The sequence below is a fragment of the Gallus gallus genome, chromosome 4, assembly GCF_016699485.2.
Source record: "Gallus gallus isolate bGalGal1 chromosome 4, bGalGal1.mat.broiler.GRCg7b, whole genome shotgun sequence".
In the NCBI taxonomy this organism is placed as follows: domain Eukaryota; kingdom Metazoa; phylum Chordata; class Aves; order Galliformes; family Phasianidae; genus Gallus; species Gallus gallus.
The window spans coordinates 45,259,542-45,281,380 of NC_052535.1; the positions used below are offsets into that span (position 1 = coordinate 45,259,542).

The 21,839-nt window shown below is 42.7% G+C and overlaps 2 protein-coding genes across 20 annotated transcripts in view; one reads left to right on the forward strand and one right to left on the reverse strand.

Annotated features, from left to right (window-relative positions):
• Positions 1-743: 743 nt before the first annotated feature.
• On the forward strand, positions 744-14,681 carry SPARCL1 (SPARC like 1). The gene is made up of 10 exons (XM_015276504.4): positions 744-1,047; positions 6,586-6,703; positions 7,930-9,078; positions 9,659-9,725; positions 10,346-10,464; positions 11,055-11,175; positions 12,037-12,173; positions 13,384-13,532; positions 13,866-14,014; positions 14,231-14,681. The coding sequence occupies exons 2-10, from the start codon at positions 6,650-6,652 to the stop codon at positions 14,257-14,259; spliced, it is 1,974 nt and encodes a 657-aa protein (XP_015131990.2). The 5' UTR covers positions 744-1,047; positions 6,586-6,649; the 3' UTR covers positions 14,260-14,681.
• An 817-nt stretch (positions 14,682-15,498) lies between these two features.
• The window catches only part of NUDT9 (nudix hydrolase 9), a 28,100-nt gene continuing 21,759 nt past the window's right edge, over positions 15,499-21,839 (reverse strand). For 15 of the 19 annotated variants that reach the window (XM_025150381.3, XM_046941316.1, XM_025150380.3 and 12 more), the window contains 7 exons: positions 20,371-20,610; positions 19,322-19,417; positions 18,759-18,845; positions 17,832-17,943; positions 17,273-17,419; positions 16,971-17,055; positions 15,499-16,197 (listed from right to left, as the gene is read on the reverse strand). In XM_025150381.3, coding sequence (XP_025006149.1) covers positions 16,022-16,197; positions 16,971-17,055; positions 17,273-17,419; positions 17,832-17,943; positions 18,759-18,845; positions 19,322-19,417; positions 20,371-20,610 — 943 coding nt within the window. In that variant the 3' untranslated portion in view covers positions 15,499-16,021. Of the gene's footprint in view, positions 16,198-16,970; positions 17,056-17,272; positions 17,420-17,831; positions 17,944-18,758; positions 18,846-19,321; positions 19,418-20,370; positions 20,611-20,943; positions 21,753-21,839 lie in introns of those variants that run through there. The other 4 variants (XM_420546.8, XM_015276509.4, XM_004941097.5 and 1 more) reach the window with 4 other exon arrangements.

Consider the following 21,839-nt stretch of genomic DNA (forward strand, 5'->3'; position numbering starts at 1 on the left):
GTTAAGTTTTTGTACACTGTAGGAGTGGATCCTGCTGCATCTAGGTCCTTACCTCTGTGGTTCAGGAGTTCAGAGAGCAATGATGTCCACTCCACACCTCATGACACAAAGATAGGGCCTACTGGACAAAGGTGTTGAAACTTACCCTCTGTGTAGTAAGTAATCAAGTGTACCCAGCTATCTCCAAACCTGTTAGACTACCACGCTGTATTATACCAGTAAACACACTCCTGCCTCTCTTGCAAGTGTGGTGCACAGTGTAGTTGTTTCCACCCACAATAGAACAACCTGCAGATTTTCACATATATACCAGCTTCCTCTGCTAGCACCATCGCTATTCAAGAGATGGCACAGCCATGGCAACAGCACTAACACACGTAACTCAAGAATTATGCAAGACTCAAGATTTCAACTGATTTTGAAAAACTATTTTTTTTTATAATTTAGAGCTTTGCTTTTTTTCTCTCTCTCCCCCTTCCTTCCTTCCTTCCTCCCTCCCTCCCTTCCTTCCTTTCCACAGACTTCCATGCACTTTGCACAGTATATTGAAACAGCACTGCAAAATGGAGCAAGGACCAGCATCCCCCTTGCTTCACTTGCTTGCAGCCAGGCAACGTGACTGCCCCAGCTGATCCCTTGTTCAGCCGTTCTGGGGCCAACCAGAGTGATGGAAACTATCGCACCCATTCTCTTCGGCACCCCTCCCCCTGAAAGGCTAACTATGCCCTTCCCACACTATGGCTGAGCCCCACTGGCCCAGAGCCTGTGAGCACTGAATGGCTTTTCTCATTCAATTAATTCAGCAGAATTTCACTAATTCATCCCCCAACCCCTCCGCCTCATCCAGTGGATGCCCAGGACGGTGTTTCATTTCGTTTTACTGAGATTCAGAGTCAGACCTTCCTCCTTAGAAGCTCACAGAAAAACACGCTTTCTGAAAGATTCCATATTCAATGCCAAAATATCCCACAGGAAAATTTTGCAAGGCTCACGGATTTCCAGTGCACCAGTGGCTAACCAAGTAGGAGCACCTCTTCTACTGCTATGGTACTGTTTTTTTCTTAATTTTTCAGTTAAAACCTTATGGTTTCTCTTATGTAATCCTCCTTTTTTTTTTTTTTTGTTGCAAGGTTGTTGTTCTTCTCTTAGAGTATTGTTGCTTGTTTTAAGGATAAATCATATCAGGTACTTATGCCTGGAGCAGGGTTTTGTGGAAGAGAAAGCACAGTGTAATCATTGTGTTGAAGAAGGTGACCTTTATCTTACAAATGAGACCATTATTTTCCTTCTGATCCCACAGAACAATAAAGCATTATGCAGTGACCAACAGAAAACAGTCATCTACTTTGAGAGCTGCTGGTTTCCCAACACCTGCCACATCTCCTGCAGCATCAGTTCAGGAACTTCCTCCAACAAACAGAGATACAAAAGGCAAGGTACAGCCTTGTCCCTTCCATAGGCAAGAGCTGAGGCAGGAGATGTGGCTGGTCTTGAGGAACCTTTCACAAAGATGGCTGTAGAACAGGTAAAAACCTGCAACATGTATAGGATCTGCAAAAGAAATGCAGATTCCAGGATGTGATAACAGACAAATTTTTATCAAATAAGGAAAATTATCCTGGCTGTTCAACGGGTCTCATTTTGGCACCTCTCAGATTTAATCAAAATAGTTCTTTGGCTTGAATTTGGCTTAAACTACAAAGGGGAAGGGGTGAGGGGAAGTACGGAAGAAAAAACAGAACTTTAGGGAAAATACAATCAAATTCCTCATTTTGTAGAAAGAGAGTATAATAGATCTAACGATTTATATTAAGCACACTTGAATTATTTAAAAACCATTCCCAAGGTGTCCTGAATTAATGCTGTTTTTTGTATTAATGAACTGAGCAGCCATGAAGGACTTCCAGCCGATGGCTTTTGCAGCTAAAGAACAGGTAGTGTCAAAGAGATTGATTCTTATCACCGGTGCAGAGTAAAAGAGTAGAATTACTTTCTCTCCTGGGATCTACTTTTGAATGACACTCTCTTTGTTGACTCCATTCAGATCCAACTGTCTTTGCTGTGTATATGCATACACATGAATCAGTTTATGTACATGTATGTGTGTACACACACACGCACACTCCTACAAGAACTTTTGAAACAGACTGTGCTTTACCAGCTGCACTTGAAGAAAATCAATGCACATCTTGGTAAGAGGAAGACTTTGTACAGTTCTTAGTTACCATACTGCAATTCATGACTTTCCCTTAGATATTTGTACACAAAACTTGATCCACTCACAATTATGAGTGCTGTGATTATCACCTGCCTATGAGGTCCACATATTTGAAGTATTTACAGGTGACGATGTGGGCATCAGCATCTGCATTTCCTGCTGTAACAGGCAATGGGCTGACTTCAAAACTTCACACTGCATCATTTTACCAAGGTATTTTGGGGTATGTGAGCAAAAGCTCAGTTCTGAAGCTTCTATTGTTTAAAGTATTATGAAAAAAAATTGCAGTACTTTATCACATTTTGCTCAAAAAACTCCTAAGTCCCATCCTCATGAGAGAAGAATTTGTGCCCACTGTACACAATGAGATACTGAGTTCCAAAGCTGACTTGTCTTCTCATTCTCTTTCCTGAATCCTGGACAGCTGCCACACTCATTAAGGCTGGCAGATAAGGCACCTCCATTTCTCTAGAGTTAGATCTAATGACAAAGGACTATGCAGAATTTTCTCCCACTGCCAAAGCTGAAACTAGGTCAGTTTACATGCTTGCTTTTGTTTATCACAAGGCATTCATCACCTTCAGTTGCAACTTCTGCCAATTAATCATTTCTGGGTGGCATTTCATAAGCCTTGAGAACATGATGGCTGCACTGGATTTGCTGTGCTGGTGGCTGACCAAAAATGCTCAATTAGAAACAAAACACAAAGGAAGCAGTGAAAGCTGCACTTTCCACCTCATCTATCCATGCAGATGGTTTTCTCTCACTTCCCATTTAAGCTGCATACTTCATGCTGTGAGCAGTGACGAACAGTGAGCCTTGGTGAAATTCCTGGTTGATGAAGGGGAATTGGTCTTCAAAGTGTCATAGCTAAGAATGGGCAAGACTGGCAGGCCAGGAATCACCACCTTAAGACCTCTAGACAAAAAAATTGTGTCATTGATCACATTACACGTGACTGCTGCCACACTTCATACGAGTGGTAGCCCCAGTGTAGTCCTCTTGCCAGGGATAAGCTCATGAGTCATCTCTGGTCACCAATAGTGCGTTGCTCGTGTGCCTGCAAAGACACCAGCAACTGCAGGAGCACTAAGGGTGAAATAAAGCCGTAAACAAACATCTCTGCAACCTGAGGTTTGAAGACATGATCAGAAGTCTAGGTAGAACTTGAACTGGTGGTTATAACTTTCAGGCTTCCCAAGAGAAGAGATGTAACCACAAAAACTGGAGCTGCTTAATATGACTCAGTGCACCCTCATCCAATAGGGCCGAGCAACAGGAGCATCCTTAGCTTCATCTCCACACAGCAGCCCTGTGCTGTTCTCTGGAAAAAAACATCATTCCAGGGTTGTCTACTCAAAATAGTTGCCATTTGTCAAGACAGATTTTTTTTTTTTCTCCATTTTAAGCTGAGCTGCATGCATCCTCCAGGGAACTCACTGTAGGAGTGAGTGAGTCAAAGCTTCTGTCTCCTCCACGTTTCAGGCAAATCAATTTCTTCTTTCCAAGACTGGAAAGGGGGTGAAAGCCTAGTTAGCATTGCTTTCTCAATATGCCAGGTGTTAAATTCCCCATTTCTCAGTGCAAGATACTGCTATGCAAGGAATTCATCCCATGTTTGTCTTTTGATCAAGCTTCCCTACAGATCTCATTGCAAATCATGGTGATTGCATTTCTTGAGGTGGAGGCGTGCTGCTTTCAGAATAGCTCCATCTGCAATACCGGCAGTTCTACTCATCTGAAATGACACGAAAGCTTGTTTTTAGAAACACAGTTCTGTGGGACAAATTTGGAAATGAAAGAAAGAACAAAGTGTCTTCACATTTAGATCTCAGGGTAGAAAAAAGAATAGTGTCGCAATGCAAATCCTTGCATCATATGACATTGATGAGCCTCTTCCATGACTGTCATCTTAGTTACTGTGCATTATGTTTGCACCTGACCAGGCTGGCTGTAAGTCTGTAACAAAAATGACTTGTCTTTTCTAACACCAGAAGACTAAACGAGGAAGTGCAAATAAATCCCACTGCCATAAGCCACGACCTGTACAGCAAGAAGGGCAGCGAGCCTTCAGGAAGAGTTCCTGGTGCTTTTCTCCCCTTAAGCTCAAACTTCACATCCCATCCCTTGCCTCTGGCTCCAGTAAACCACCTCCAATCCTTCACCCAGATTGACTGTACAAAACAAAATTGTTCTGTTGGGCTCTGGCAAAAGGTGCTGGCATGTTTCACAGTCATCCCCTGGCACTTCACCGAAAGTGCAGTGATGCCAAGAGAAACACTCCTTTCAACCCCAGAGGATGGAAGGGCCACAGTCCACTGTACAAAGATTTTTTTCTCCCTTTGTTGAGGCAGCTGCTGTGGTTATTGACTTTGCAGCTTTTATGACAGTAATCCCAGCTTCCCCCACCGCTCCCTCTTCTTTACGAGTGCAGTCAGCATTGAAAAATATTTTTTTACTGTGGCTTTTGAAGTAGTCTGGTAGTTTCCATCCACCTATTGCAAACAGCTCCCAGCATCAACGGCATAATGGGACTGGTAGCATAAGACAAGAAATGACCTATTTCAGCAGCTGGGACCAATATAAGGCAACATCAGAACTCCTTGCTCTGAAACCAGTGTGAGGAGATGCTTCCTGCTCAGAAGCGAGTCTTGCTGCCCTTTCAGAAGAAGTCAAATAATATGATGCACAAACATCATAGCTCAAGGAGGAGTTTAACTCTTAGAGATGCTGCTTAGTGTTTGGGGCAGATTAATCTGTATTGGGGCAGTTTTATAAATGCTGGCAATTCCTTTGGACTGTTGTGACAAGAAAAAAAGATATCTGACTAGGCTGTATTCCTATGCTCAATTCAAGACTGTCAAAACTTCCCCAGTAAATAAAAAGTAATGCTTCCCATGGGCCACTGCAGGCTGGTGACAGAAAAAAACCCATCAAATCTCTATTCTGCTATATGAACTTCAGACTTACTTCAACTACATTTTTCATTATTTGGACAAAGGCAGAGGCAATGGAGCCAGCTAGCGAGCCAGTAATTATAAATTCATAATACATTCACAGCTATCAAGCTACTTTACCAAAAATAAATACATGTAATGGGATTTCAGAATTGAGAAGCTCAGTGCCAAGAGCTGTACTGCTGATCTGAAACAAAGAGAGAGGAAGGCTACCTGACTAGTACTACAACTCAAGTACTTCTTCCCTACTAGGTCTTCAAGAGCACTGTTATTAGGGCTCTATATCTATATTGCAAACAGATTTAGACACAGCAGCAGCCAGATTGGTTGTTTGTTAGCTCACATAAATACAAGCTTTCCTGGAATCCTCCTCTTGAGGTTTTGGTGTTCCCCCCAATCAAGAATATTTTGAAAACATACACTGAGCCTCATGCATTTGAATACAGTTGACCAACTGACTGAACTACTGCCAATGTTTCCACATGCCAGAAAGCTCAATCAGTAAAAAAAAAGAGACCATGAGCTCCAGATAACAAAGTGACAAGTGTTTCATTTATGTTGATAAAGATACATGGAAAGAAATGAGGATGGAAACATGCGAGGTAGAAATTTAAAATATTTTAAAGAGCAGCAAGGAGAGGACAGAAGAGAATTTCCAGAGATAAGAACAGTCAGTAGAATGCAGACACAGAAACAAAAGGAAAATCCCAGTGATTACTCACAACCACAGGGAAAAATATAGGACAAAATAAAAAACAGAACGAAAGCAAAACAGTGAGTAAGATCAAGGAAAAACTGAAACGATATGATTGTTTATTTTTTGTTTTCCTGATGATAAAGCTACAGCCATATGAAATTCCAGTGCATACGTACTGCGAAGGTGAGAAAATAAGCTAGTGACTTCTGCAAGGTGAAAACAAATTGCCTTTTGCCCATTTGAGAACATGAGCACAGACTGAAGAAACTCCTACGTTCTTCCAGCCATCTGCTTCATGCTACAGTGCAGCAGAGTTGGGTTTGGTGCTTCCTGAGCAGGAAGGCTCTAGAGCTGGTGGATACAGCACACAGCCTGAGTCCAGCAAAAGGGGCAGAACCAAAGTGCCCTCTAGATCACAGAATCAAAGAATATCCTGAGTTGGAAGGAACCCTTAAGGATCATCAAGTCCAACTCCTGGCTCCACACAGCACCACTCAATATTCAAACCCTCTGTCTGAGAGCACTGTCCAAACTCCTTGAAATCCAAAGCTTGGGCCCATGATAAACCGGTCAAGATCCTGAACTTATGTACAACAGGACACTGCATAGAAATGTTGGGTTTTCAGACTGATCCTCAACCTACAGCGACCACTACATTGCTTCCATCAGTAATTTCTAAACCCTAACTTTGTTTCATTTGATGTTGCTTGCAGAAAGGAAGCCTTCAAACCCTACCACTGAACCATTAACTACCATCCTGTTTAAGATTTGAAAAACATGAAGACTGTAGTGCTCCTGATTTGTCTTCTAGGATCTGCTTTCACCACTCCAGTAAGCACTCACCAGGCTATTATTACTATGCACTTGAACTTTCCATTTCCATGAAAACTCTGTATAACTCCGCGGGCTAACAAAATTATTTATAAACAGATTTTTACTATAATTGTTTCTCCTACACCTATCCCTTGAACTACCAATTTGGGGCCCATGGACAGAAAACTGCAGAGAAGGTACTCTTGTTTTTTAAGCAATAGGAAGCAACCTACATTTTTCGTATCAACTACATAGAAGCCATTACCACATACGCATTAGTTAGAATATCATACACAGATTCTCAACCATGTACGAATTTTGGCCACAACACTACACAGAGCATTACAAAGACACAGTTCATCTTGGCAAGCTATACAGTAGCTGACAAACCAGACAGGCAGCTCTGGTGGTAGTGAGACAGGTGACTTCAACTGTACAATGCCATACATGCAGGCTAAGCACAGAGCTCACAGTTTTGCATTCACAGTCAATCCAAGTGAAAACTGGTCTTTGTTGTGTTATTCTGATGAGTACCTGTAGCTCAGACACAAAGGACTTGGGCTCCAAACCAACGAATATTCCATAAAAACAAAACTAAGAGAATGCTGCATAGAAACAAAATACAAAATGCCTTCCCTTCCAATAATGTTTTCAAATAATGAATCATATCTAGCTCTGTGCAGCTTTCTAGATGCATCTCATGCCGATTCAGATAGTGCCCTATAATGAAAAAGCAGAAAGCAACTGTTCCTCTTAGAGTTTCCAGCAGAAACTTTGGTGCAAAGACCTTCTCCAACAGCTTGCAGCCTACAGTTATATCCCAGAAACAACTCACACAGAAGGCATCTGTATGAATATAAAACATTGCAGTATCAGTGACAGATGAATAATCAGCTCCGAGTGAAGATGCAAAGGCACAGTTGTCCCCTACCAGTAGTTGACCATAGCCACACTGACTAAACCTTTTGTCATTGTACTAAGTATCCTCACAAGTGAGGAAAAAAAAAGAGGGTATGGAAACTTGCTAAACATAGAAAGGATACCTGCTGTGAATTTCATGCCCTAGCATTTAAAAATTACAAAAAAAAAAAAAAAAAACAACCCTAAAACAACACAAAACAAGAACAGAGTCGAATTTGTTTTTCCAATCGGGCAAAAAATCCTGTCCAAAGAACTTCAAATAAGTTCTAAGATTTATTAGTCTATTTGTTAAATCTTTGATGGTGCTTTTTTTCCCCCCACAGACTAAATATACTCATTCTGAAACCCCAGAGGAAGAGAACACAGGGTCTGTAAACAAAGGTGATGTGCCGTCTGGCCACAGGGCCATAAAAGCAGAGGTACCGGTACTAGATACACAGAGGGATGAGCCCTGGGCTGCCAGAAGACAAGGACGAGGTGGTGAGCATCAAACCAAAAACAGCCTGAGGAGCATCAACTTCCTTACTCTGCACAGTAATCCGGGCTTGGCTTCTGAGAACCGGGAAAGCAACTCTGGCAGCAGCAGGGAACAGCCCAGCTCTGAGCACCACCAGCCCAGGAGGCACAAGAAGCATAGCAACACGGCTGGTCAGCGGGCTCTGAGAGGAGAAAGTCCAGTGGATGCTCTTGGTCTGGTTCGTGAGCTCAACACATGGAAATACAATAAAAACGCAATTGGCTTAGATGAAAGCAACAGTGAAAGCGACGAAGAAGAAGGTGGGGAGGAAGAAGATGAGGAATGGGGTGAAGAAACTGATTATAGGGATACAAAGCACAGAGCCCACGGGACAAGCCATGGAAGCCAATACAGGAGATGGCAAAATGAATACAGCCGGCCATCCGGTGAATTCTTGAGAGATTCCAGTCTGCCGATGCATATAACCAAGAGACACAGTGAGAAATTTGGCATAGAGGATGAAAGTCAGGAAAAGCCCTACAGGGAAGGAAAACTCCCTCTCTCAAAGAAAAGTCATAATGAGGATCGAGGTGAAAAAAGACAAAGCCAAGAAAGCAAAGACCAGTTTGAAGTAAACAATCAGCGCAAACATGAAGCAGTGATGAAAACGCAGGATAAGGAGGGCAGCAATGCTGAGGAGGATGATAATGATAGCGGTGATGATGGTGAGGAAGATCTCAGCAATGTCTGGAGGGAAGCAGTCTATGAGGAAGAGGAGAGAATGCAAAGCAATGACCAGGACAGCATCAGCAACAAGCAAAAAGAGGAAGGAACTGCTGGAGATGACAGTGGAGTTTATAGGGAGATGCAGGATTATCAGGGTGACAAAATTAAAGACGTTACTCACTCCAAAGAGCATCATTACCACCATGAGCCACCTAATTCCAGCAGCAAGCGACAACTGCAAACAAGTAGCTCTGCTGAGAGCATGAATTCAACGGAACATGAGGATGAGGTAAGTTCTCTTTAAATTTAACTAGAAGAGGGGGGAAAAAAACAACCATATTTAAGTTCCTTGTGGTCAAAAGTACACTTTGGAGACAAACAGGTGAAGCAAATTAATATTATTTTGGAGGTCTCATCTCTTTTTACACATTGTTCACTCAGTTTGTCGTGTGTCACTTCCTGCACAACACTGAAGTAGGACCAGAAAGGAAGTGAGCACAATTCACATCCCATAGGGTTCTCCAGCCCCGAGCAGCTCTCCAGGCACTGCTGAGATGCAGTCCATGCTCACTGATGCAAAGCAAGTACTGAAGCAATGGGTGTTAGCCTCAAGGTACCACATGCTGCATGTGACTTACTGCAGACTGTGAGGAGCCCAGGTCTTACTGAACTCCTGGCTGCTCCAGAGAAGAGAGCACCCTAATGCTGTTAGAGGCCTTATCCCTCTTGCATATTTCACATAGCAACCTCTTTTTGCAGCAAACATAGGTCTGACTCAGTTTGCTATATTTGTATCTGAGAAAAAAAGATTTCCAAGTATTTTTTCCTTCCAAGATTTACCGCAGCTTCTGTCTCTGTGACTTACACAGGTTAAGACCACGGGAGGTTCACATAATGAGGAAAGTGCAAGGAACAGCACTGGGAAGGCTCTCCTGGGTGAGTAAACCCTATGCCAAGCCCACACATCACTGCTAACTCACTGCGGCTTGGGAATCTGCTGGCCTGCACTTCTTTTCTGCCTTGGGCAGGATGCGATTTCACATGACTGAGTTGTGCTGGTGCATCATTCTACACCAGATATGTTTCAGAGAAGAATTCTTTTTTGCATGCCCTTGGATTTACTCCTGTTTTCTGAAAAATACATTTGGGTTGTGCACACATTTTTGTGTCAGCACTAAAGGCTGGGAATCATTTTCTACAAGAAGCCCTCAATTTAACAATGCTAGCCTGAATTAGGCTGGGAATGGGCCAAGTGTCTTGGATTAAGCAAGAACAGATGGGACACATTTCTAAAAAGTTGGAAGCGAATGTCAGCCCTTAAAGGACAAATGGCCTTTTCTGAGAAATTTATTTCACCATGTAACTTATACCTGGGAGTGCTAGAAATTGCTTAGAAAAGTTCACTTAAAACTTATATTCAGTGAAAGAGTCATAACCTTGCAAAAAAGCACTTGACTTCTTAGTGGGCACTTGTTTCTTTTTTACTTTGACTGTGAGTAGCACTTATTTTCATCCCATTCTCTCTTACACTCTCTCCTTCTTGATATTATTTCTAGATCTTTGTAGGAACTTCCACTGCAAAAGAGGAAAAGTCTGCCAAGAAGACAAGCAGGGGAAACCCAGCTGTATTTGCCAAGATCCTGCTGCTTGCCCTTCCACCAAAGATTATGAGCGTGTAAGTATTACATTCAGTGCACAGCATGTGGGAAAGCCAGCAACAACATGTGCAAGATTCCACGCTCCCCTGCTATTATTTAGAATAATTCTACTCTAAGAATCATGCAAATAGGCTTGGATCATTTCAGTAACTGTCAATTTGAGTAGAGTATCAATACTTACTATTACTTGAGAATAGTATAAACCTATATAGCCAACATGACTTGCTTCCACTAGCCTCCCAGGGAACACTGCTTTTTCCTGTCATTAAAAACAATAATTTATCCATTCAAGCTTTCAGAGTGCATAGCAAATACTAGTACATACCTAGTGTAACAATCCAGTAGCATCTCAGACACTGTATTACTACCACAGCAAAATAAATTCAGATGTCTTGAAAGAAATTGTGTAAGTACAGCCACCGAATCCTTAAGTAAGCATATTGTGACTAGAACTTTCAATACATCTGATCACATGCAATCTCTGTGGGTATTCCCACTGCTACATCATATTGCAACAACCCATTTACTGTAAGGCCTCCATTATTGACCAGGTAATTTTTCTGAACATAGACAGAGGGGTGTGCATGTTTGTTTTTCACTCCCTTAGGTCTGTGGCACGGATAATAAGACTTATGATGGCACATGCCAACTCTTTGGCACCAAATGTCAACTTGAAGGGACAAAAATGGGACGCCAGCTGCACCTAGACTATATGGGTGCCTGCAAATGTAAGATTTCTATTTCCATATAAAATTTGTCTATGCATAAGGAGCTTTAGCATCACCAGCTAAGCATAAGGAATCCTTTTTTTTTTTTTTTGTGCTCTCCCACTTCTCCATCAGTTATGCATTGAACAAAACCAACTTTCAAATTCTTACCATGTCATACCACTCACTTTTCCTATAGATAAGGTTACTGCATGGCTGAATCCCAAATACATCCCTCCTGTGCTTAAAATAGGCTGTTAACCCTATCTTCTCCTAGCACTGTCTTGTGCATTAATATGGCATCCAGTGCTTTACCACATGAAGATGTTTTTCATATCTATACAGAATATACATCAACTTCATAGATTAAAACATCCTGCAAGGTTGGAAAAGACCTTCAGGTCCAACCCTCAACCTGAACTACAAACTCCCATCAACAAACCATGCCCCTCAATGCCACATCCAAACAACTCAAATGCACCCAGAGGTGGGGACAAAGTTACAATTCAAAAGCTAGAGTTCATTTCTAAGCTCTTCTTCTATTGCCACGAACCCTAAGAGGAAAGATGACTCACTTGCAGAGAGAATATTCCTTTGGTCCTAAGAACTCTTCTTTCATACAACCAATAGACTGATAATGGCTTTGCTGCACAATTCTGCTTTTAAGGTACACAGACAGGTTAAACTTGTGGCTTGCATGACCTGTGAAGGATACACACCAATCAGCAAACTGTAGGTGTATTACTGAACACTCCCAGTCTCATATATTACCAATTACATCAACTTTAAGCTGAATTGGAAGTCTCTTAGAGAGAATCAAGCCTAACTTGGCTCAGAAATGCTTGAATGGGGACTTAACAAAAGCTTTGTATTTTGACACAGACATACCCCACTGTACCGATTATGAAGTGGATCAGTTCCCTCTCCGTATGAGAGACTGGCTCAAAAACATCCTTATGCAATATTACGAACGCGATCAGGGTACGCCTGGGTTTCTAACTGAAAAGCAAAGGAATAAGGTAAGCAACACATTTTCAAATAGGACAATGCAGTGACATGGTTAGTACAGACCAGCTGAAACAAGGGATTTACTGAATCACAGAACACTTGAAGTTGGAATGCACCTCTGGAGGTCACCTGGGCCCACCCCCTGCTCAAGCAGGGCCACATCCAATAGGTTTCCCTATTTCATATTAGAATTTCTGTTCTGGTTAGGGTTCTGGATATCAAATCACATGCAAGAAAGTCAAAGTGTGAACCGGACAATCTCCAAGCTATTTACAGTTTGCCAAATACACCCACATGTCCCCTCACGGTAATTTAAGCTTAGACACATTTCTGCTATAAACATTCATTTCGTCACAGTGAACCTAAGCCAGGTGCATTATTTTTGATTGCATACTTACAGGCAAGGGGCAAAAAAAAAAAAGAAAGAGAGAGAATGAATGTACTGATCTGAATACACAATCTGATAACTGTTCTCTTGAGAAGAACCAACACTGCTTCTGTTGTTCAGTAAGCACTTTGAGACAAACCCTTCGGATAGATCAACTAATGGGAATAAGGATTTGATTCATGTGGTCAGTGCCATTTTCCAGCTCTTCTGTTCTTAGGACACATCTTATGCTTGACAATCAATATAGAAACATGTGAAAATGGAATGAACAGTTATGGGTGTCTTCTACAGTTTTTAATACAGTTTCATACAGTGTCAGTTTACAAATCAAGCTTGCAGCATGATATTCAAGGGATAAAATTAAAATGAGTGATACTCAGCCTATACAAAATATGTGTGAAGACTACACCTGTAACTACCAAAAGGGAACACGGCCTACCACGAAAGCCTCATACTAAAGGTATGAATTACACAATATCTGATATGGCAAAGCTGATCTGCTTGCCCCAGACCTAAAGATACACTAATAAAAGAGTCAGCTTTGCCTCCAACTGTCTGAGGCCACTGTCTTGTTTACCTGGGTCTGATGTCTACTGAGTCATAGGGGTCAGACTTCCTTTCCAGTTACTACTGAAGTTCACACAGTAACCACCAACATCCACCTGGCAAATCTGAGACAAGCTTTTTCTACACCATACACTTAAACAATAAAACTCATTTCCCTGGTAGTATTTCATCACGTTTAATTTCCTCAAACTGCCTCCCTGGTGGGGAGCTCTCTTCAGGCCACATCTTCACCTCAAAACAAAAATCAATTTCTCTGATGTATGCAGGTCAAAAAAATATACCTGAATGAGAAACGTCTTGTGTCTGGTGAGCACCCAGTTGAGCTTCTCCTGCATGACTTTGAGAAAAACTACCACATGTATGTGTATCCTGTGCACTGGCAATTTTATCAGCTTGACCAGCACCCAGTTGACAGGTAAGAACTCTTTGTATGTTAAGTTCTGATTTGCAGGTCAAGCTAAGGATGTTTTACTTTCCTAAACCACTTGAAGTGTCCTTTACATAAAGGACTGGTCCCTCAGCTGATACAAGACAGATTAATGGTAAAATGACGGGACTGGTGAACTGTAAACCAATGACAGTAATAACTCTCCCAGAAAAAAAGCTTTTAAAAGAACAAAGAGTAGTTAATACGTATAGACTTCTCTGTCAACATCACTGCTGTCACCCTTCAGACACTTAGAGCATCTCTGGTGATGCTGCTAATTTATCAGGAAATACACCTCTACCTGTGTTCTCCTCCCTTCAGATCACTGACGCACTCAGAGCTCGCTCCTTTGAGAGCCTCCCTCGTTCCCATGGAACACTGCATAACCCGTTTCTTCCAGGAGTGTGATGGAGACCAAGACAAACTTATCACTCTGAAGGAGTGGTGCCGCTGTTTTGGGATTAAGGAAGGTAAGCCTTGAGGGCCAGGGAAGTGCACAGTACAAAGCATTCCCACTGCTGAGTTCCAGATTACAAGAAAAATTCTAGGCGGACAGAACAGCAAGAGATGCAAGGTTCTGAATTGGTTTGTACAGACCCTCTAAAATTTCAGTACACCATTTTTAATAATATTGCATAAAAACAGCACTTTGGCAAATGTTAATAACATTCCCTTCTCTGTTGCAGAAGACATAAATGAAAGTCTCCTGTTCTGAGCCCGGCTAAGCAGAATCCCTGTGCAGCGCTACAGCTTGACAAACATGTGATGCCCGTTTATGACTGCAATTAACAGCTCTGTAATTTTCAGGAATAAGTTGGCAGAAGATTCTTGGAGGCAGAATGAGTTACTCTTGGATAACACAAGTGCCTAATTGTTGCAAATTCATTAACAGCCGTAGTGTTTAAGAACTCCAAGTAGCTCATACCTAAACAGTGTTTTCCTCTGCATGTACCAATAATCTCTTAGTAGGACTAACCTGACGACTGAGTTGTTCACAAAACCCTTCAGTAGAACTGTAGGATGTGGATTTTATAATACACCGAAGAAAACTACTTTGAAATAGGTTTTCTTTTCTTGTCATTTACTGTCAGTTTAGCACTCTGCATAGAAATGTCAAATAAACAAAGTCTACCCAGATTTTGTTTTGGTTTCTTTGTTGTGGTGGTTTTTGTTTTTAGGATTGATCACATTTACCACTCCTTAAACTGTAAATCCTACTACATGAAAAGCCAGTGTTTTTCAGGTATTTCTTCTCCTGCCCCTTGAAACACAGCAGTAACAGGACCCACGTTACATAGCAGATTCCTGCTGGGCAAACAACTAAACCACCAAGGCTGGTACAGCTGTAGAGATCTAGAGCACCTAGTGCATGAAGGAGCAGACCAACATCCCACCCACAGTGGAAGTCCAGCTGATGACAGTTTTCACTCTTCTCCACCATCACTTCACTTAAAATTCACTAAGACACTACAGGCCGGCTCTCAGTCCCAAGTTTCAAGCTGTTACAATCAACTCTCATACTATTACACGACTAAACACGCTTACCCCCCTTGACTAAAAACCACACAGGAAAAACACGAGCAACTCTTCAATAACCAATATCTCTAAGGGCCCACACCTGCCTTTTGACTAGAAAGTACTGCCATCACCTAAAAAAACAACCCACACTTTGGAAGACTGCTTTGAAAGCCACACATTCCAGTGATTCTGCTTATGGCACTGCCTCCCCAGCAGCTGTACTTTCACATGCAGTGTAAAGAGAAGCTCAAAATCTGCCCAAGATCAGTCAAGACACATTCTCCAACAGTAATATTTTTAGATGGAGGTGCTGTAAGACATCCACATGTGAACACCATCCATACTGCAAGCTAGAAAGCAATTAAAGGTGAAAATTAATCACTGATGAGAAAAGTCACTGATAGGACACCTTAGGTGAAACCACTTAGAAAAAAAATCACTTGAATACATAGCTCTTTAATTCATCTTAGTAACTATTCAGGTAATCATCCTACAAACCACAGACTTGTGAAAGATGCATACCCTTGACAAGAAACCAGTGCAAAAATAGAGCTCAAGTGTAGCTCAGAACTACAGTCAGAACCCCAGCAATCTCTTGCATCTCTGCTGACATAAGATTTGGCTGCAAATAAATTAAGACAAGAAAGAAGTTAACAGCTCCACATTCATCCCATTTTACACTCGTTGAGAAATTCAAAGAAGCCATTTCAAGCCTTCTAAAAGCCCTTATCATTGCACGTTCCATCACAGCCAGCTGTGCCTGACCTGTGTATACAGAGCTAATCCCATGGCTGGAAGGCTGTACACAGGTGACAAAGTCATTATTACATGTTATTTGCAACAACAAAGTCCCTTAAATGAGGCATATGCTGTACTTTAGCACTGAGAAGTTCAGCATCATCTCAACTCCAAGGCTGCTGACCACCAGCCTTCACGCATGGGTCCGTTCCTCCTTTACATCACTCAGGGCACTCAGGACCAGGTCCCTCACTCCAGTGGGCTCCCCGTTTCTCCGTCACGAGCTTAATGAAGTAGCTGTGATTTGCATACAGCTTGAGCTTCTCACTGATGTCAACCCACTTCACCATCCCAGCATCATCACCTGCTTCCAGAGGCAAGTTATCCATGGTCTCACCTGTCCACAAAACAAGAGTTAGGGCATGCTCTTGCATCTTCTCTCCCACTTTCTCTTCTCACACCTAATCAGTTCCTCCCTTCCACTATTCTATTTGTAGTGCTTTATGAACTAAATTCTGAAAGGGATGCATACCTACACAAAGTGAGAATAATTAATACTTCATTAAAGCCTCAAAAGTTTTTAGAAAACACTTCAGTGGAGAACTAGAAACATATGCCCATTCCAATTGCTTTAAAAAGGAAAATAAAGTACAAAAATTACTCTGGCAGTGTACCCAAAATAAAAGGTGTCAAGAGTACCAGGATCTCAAAGCAATAAATGCAGTGAAAATCTGCCTGCTACCAGAGGCAATGCTCCTGAAGCACACAGCTGCTGAAGGAGAATAAAAAAGAGCTGAATGTCCTCCACCACTGAAACTGGAAATTAAACCGACTAAGGAGACCAAAAAGAAATCAGGCCTAGCATTCAGTCTCCACACAAAGGCCCATTTTGTGGTTTGGAACTAACATAAAAATACAGAATTTGCCTGAATATGACTTAAGTTTCTTAGTTCAGGATAGAGAGAAATCGAAGGGGAACAACTACTACTTGCTGTGAGTGAACATCACAAAAGACAAGAGATTCTCATGTGTACTGGTTTCAGTCCAAGAACTCATACTCCAGTTACATGCTTATACACTTCCATTACATACCTCAGCCTCACAGACACCAATATTTCAGAAGAGCATCTGCAGCAAAAAGCAGCTAAGAACACAAGCAGAGATACCTACCAGTTTCATCGTGGTAATTCACAGCCTCTGTCTCCATCCAAGCATTATCAGTGTTACGAGGGTCATCCACATATCCTCTGTACACCTAATGCAGTGAACAACCAAAAGAAATGTAACAACAGCATAAAACCAAGGTGGAATCATTAGAAAGCATTTTCTTCGGATGCAATGACTCTTACAATCCTACACGACAGGAAACTGAGTATCACAGCTTATTTTAATAACAGCTACACTTCCTCAGTTCCTCAATAACTGCAGGTTAACTACAGCGCTCAGGGGCTTCCAAAAGACACACAGCTTACCACAAAGTGCTCCTGGCTGAACAGCCTCTGGAGTTGCTTTTCCAATTCTGCTTTTTCCTCAGGTGATTTCTGTAAGGAGTTCAAAGCCTCTTCCCCAAATTCCCGCTTAAGAGTAGCGCTGATCTTCTCCCCTGGATCCACCATCCCCTAACAGGGAAAGAAACATGAGTACCCTCAGACCTCACCTGGCATAGCATTCTTTGACCGGCGTGTAGGATATTACAGCTACCTGCATCACGCTCTGGATATGAGAAGAAGTCTGCATTTGTGGATAAAGTACAAGCATACCCATCCTCCAAAAACTGCAGCAGACTATATTATATCTATATTAAGCAAAAGGCACTATCAGAATTAAGTATATATATTGCCTTGTAATGTGCAAAAAGCAAGAAGCCTACCAAGAGATGCCTGAGAAAAAAACATATTAGCAATACCTTTCTCCTTCCCTCTACAAAATGAGGTCATCCTTACAAAGCAGTTTTATCATGCACATGTCAGTTATCTGCTCTTGACTTTGCCAAAGGGGAGAAGTCTTCCACTTCCAGAGCTCTGCTCTTACCCCAGGGATGGCCCACTCCCCACAGTCTCTTCTCTTGATAGCTACAAACTGCAAGATGTTTTTGCCAGTAACTGGGTGAGCTATTTTATTGCCACTTCTATCCCTCTTCCACCTGCAGAAAATGACAAAAAAAACCAACATTATTTTCTGCTTTTTCATAGGAGGAAAACATAACAGTGGGGCCCTCACACTGTAGTCTATTAGGTAGAGTACAGTCTCTGAGCAAAAACAGGTAACAGTTGCCTGGGAAGACCTCATCCATGCAGTTTTACTGCTAGGTCCAGAACATCTGTATCTACTGAAACTCTCATTATAAAGCTTTCACCTCTTACTCATGAGATGAGGATAATAATGACTTCTGCTATAAGAGTAAATTTTGGCTGCAACACTTCCAAACCATCTACTTGGCACCAACAGAAGGCCAAAAGCATCCCCTGTCCTGTGTCCAGTAAAGGATTTAGAAGAACTGCAGCCACGAAAGCAAAAAGCAATCTAATTGAAGAGGAAAAATAGAACCTGGATTTGCATTACTTTCATGGAAATAAATGAGTAGCTTTGGTAGTATTCTGATAATGGTGAGAGCTAAAATGCAGTAGCATCTTTCATTATAGTTGTACCTTAAAAGCATTGCATTTCCTAGCTTGCGGCTTCGTTACCTACACCATCTCCCCTAAAACCATTGTGTGAGACTCCACATGTAGTCACATAGACTCTGGAGGCAGAAACACCAAAGCAAAGCAGGCATTGATGAAAAACAAACAGACAAACCAACAACAGATCATCTAAACCCTATGTCCTCCTCTTATATACTAGGCCAACCCACTATTTCCTACAGTGCAAAAACAGGCACGCCACTGATTTTGCAACTGAGTCACTCAGTATTTTTCTGCTGTGCTATACATCACCTTTCAGTCACCCATTCCTTACCTGGTCACAACAGGATCAGCAGCATGGTTTGGTCCCCAACGCCCCAGTAACCCTCTCCCTGTGAGACCTGTCCTTCCTGCTGGGTTTCTGAAATAAGTGGCACAGAGTATTTAACAGCACTATTTGCCCATGCAGAGCTCCAAGTACACTAAAAAAGTAGCTTTAATGAAGCTTGAATAACAGAAAGGAAAGGACAGTAATGTACTCCCAATGTCAGCATTAAAGAATAAAAAAAGAACACAGTTTTCTCCGTCATCACCTTTTTGTAACCGACAGAGTTACAGCGTAAAAGAGAACAAAATGGCTTTGTCATTTTACTGATCTTCTGCCTCCCTAAGGTCCCCACAACCCACTGTTGGGTCAGTCCAGGCCAACCTTTTCATGTCTCTCTGCACAACTTTCTTCCAGGAACAGCACTCTCACACTGAAGTATCATTCTTTTCTGTTTCTAGGGAAGACCACCCTCATTTTGTTCTAGAAGGTAGCATCTATTAGAACTGATACAGATGTTTAAGAGCTCTACAACTAAATCACTGACACATACACAAAGAAAAATCACTCACCGGGGCCTCCCGTTTTCAACCACATATAAGCCATTCCAACTTGTCCTCTCCACTTCTCCATCTCTCTCATTAAATTTGGGAGAGAAACTTTTATCACTGTGGGAAAGAGCAATCAGAAGTTATAAAGCCCAACACATCCCTCTGGCTGAAGGCCAGCCACCCAACCTGTGACACCCAATGGGCTAGCAAGCAGTTTTTTACCAAAACTTAAAATGCAACCCCTTCCATTTCCATATGGGGGTATAAAATTTGAGCAATTGCTGATGACCGTCTGTTTAAATCTGCAGATAAGCGCTCAACTTTTCCTCCTTTTCATTTAGGTAGTATTTCAAAGCCGTTCTTGTTCATATTAGGGATCATAAGACGTTACCCAGCGATGAAGCTAACAAGTGCTTTCCTAATTTAAGTGCAGTGTGCCCAGATATATTATTAGGTATGCTTTATCACAGTTGCTAAGCGCAGTCACTGACTTTCAAGGAGTGCTTAATGCCTACGCTCTGTGTGCATCTCTGGAAATGAAACAGCTTGCTGGCAGGGAGGCAGCTGTCTACAGAAGCATATTTATTGCTCTCCAAGGCACTTCCCCACCAACTGTCACAAGAGTCAATCTACTGACTAGCTTTTTCCATACAAAAAATTAAGGAATCTACACTAAAAATTGACTCTGCATTTTCAAGTGCTATCAGCACCTACTAAAAGGCTATCTGACAGTAGATTAAGGCATGCATCTAACCTCCTAGCTAAGCAGCACAATGTGTTCCTTGGAAGTATAATGTATTCACAGAACCAGTAGGAAGCAATACAGTCACAATGTTACCATCAGGCATTCAGCCTGCTGCACTTTCTGAGACAGAGCCTCTGCCTCAGGCCTCAAATTCTTCTTGAGTTCTTCTCATCTTGCACACAATTCAAGAACAAACAAGCAAGTACACAGTGGCAATTTTCCCCCAAGTTCTTAAGGCCACAATGCTATTCTCTCATGTCAAAAATGACTGGAAAAGACAAATCAGCACAGACACTAGAATTTCTACCTGCCTCCTTCCACTCACCTGACCTGCGGATCTGCCCACTGAGGTCCAGACAAAATAGACATTGCAGTGTACTCCACGGGTTGGTAATCTTTCCACTCAGCCAACCAGTCCACTTTATCTGCAGGAACATGGGTACGCTCAACACGCGATCTGGGATATGGGGAGGTGAGAGCTTTGTTGTGGTAGAAATTCTTGGCGTTACAGCTGTCAAACATGTCAATGGGATGGAGGTGGGACCAGTGAGCTGCAGAGAAGTTACTGAAAGAAAAAAATAAAAGGTTACACCTTATTCCTAGAACCACAGAATACTTCTTCATTAAGTATTAACCACACTACTATACGCCTCATCTGCATATTAGACTGCACCATGCAGAACAGACTGGAGCTTTCTAGAGAACAGCAATACATTATCACTTCTTTCAGGAATCATGCAAACGTATACCTGGAAACAAAAGTGTAAGCTGAGCCCTCTGCTAGACACAAAGATCTCATTTCACTAGTAAGAAGCTGAGAAGTGCAAGGGCCCTTCTGGGCTATGCGGCACTCTGAGCAGTACTGATCATTTGAAAGGACTGGTTGGAAGGTATTTACCATGGAGTGCAGCTGGAAGCTCTTCCTGAGCACCCACTCTCCACATGGGCAGTGCACCGACAAGCAGCTCAGCTTTACAAGAGGCCTGCTCTCACATCCACTGACAGAAAAAGTGCTGCCAGGAAGGCAATGAACATCCAAATAACTCACACTTGAGGGAAAACCTCAAGACCACAAGTAATCCTACCCTGACATGGGTTTTCTGGAGGCAAAATTGCAGGCAATTGATAACAGCAGTTTAGATAGTGGTGTTTGATGTACAGCTCTTTGAAACTCCACACAGATTTACCTCAATGCACAAACTGTTGTTTTGTTTTGTTTTTTTTAAACTGCTCCATAAGGAAATTGCCCCAAATAAGGGGCTCCAAGCATAGCAAGAGGCCCAAACCTACAGAAACACAGATATTTAAGAGCTCTTGGTGAAAAGCTTCCGGGCTTTCTGAGATGTGGAACTCCCGCCCGGTCCCAGGCAAGCCCATACCCCAGCTGCGATGCCGCTGCAGCGGCCCACTGTCTCTCACACACTCCGGGTGCCGCCGTACCTGAGGGGCGGGCTGCGGCGCAGCACGCACCGGGTGGGCGGGGACAGCACAACCGTGACGGACAACACGGCGACAGCCCGAGCGAGGCCGGGGGCCGATACTGCACGCGGCACAATGGCGAAGGCCAACATCCCCTCACGCCACAACCGGCGGTGAAGCGCTCGGCCCGGGCTGCCGGAACGACCCCAGGCCGGAACCACTATCACACAACCCCAGCGCCCACCACTCACCGCCGCTACCGACCCCCTTACAAGCTGCCCTCTCATTGGGCGGAGCGCGGCCAATCAGCGCCGCCTCCTGCCCATTGGTGTTCTCCTCCTCGCCGGACACGCCTCCTCCCGCCCCACAACACTC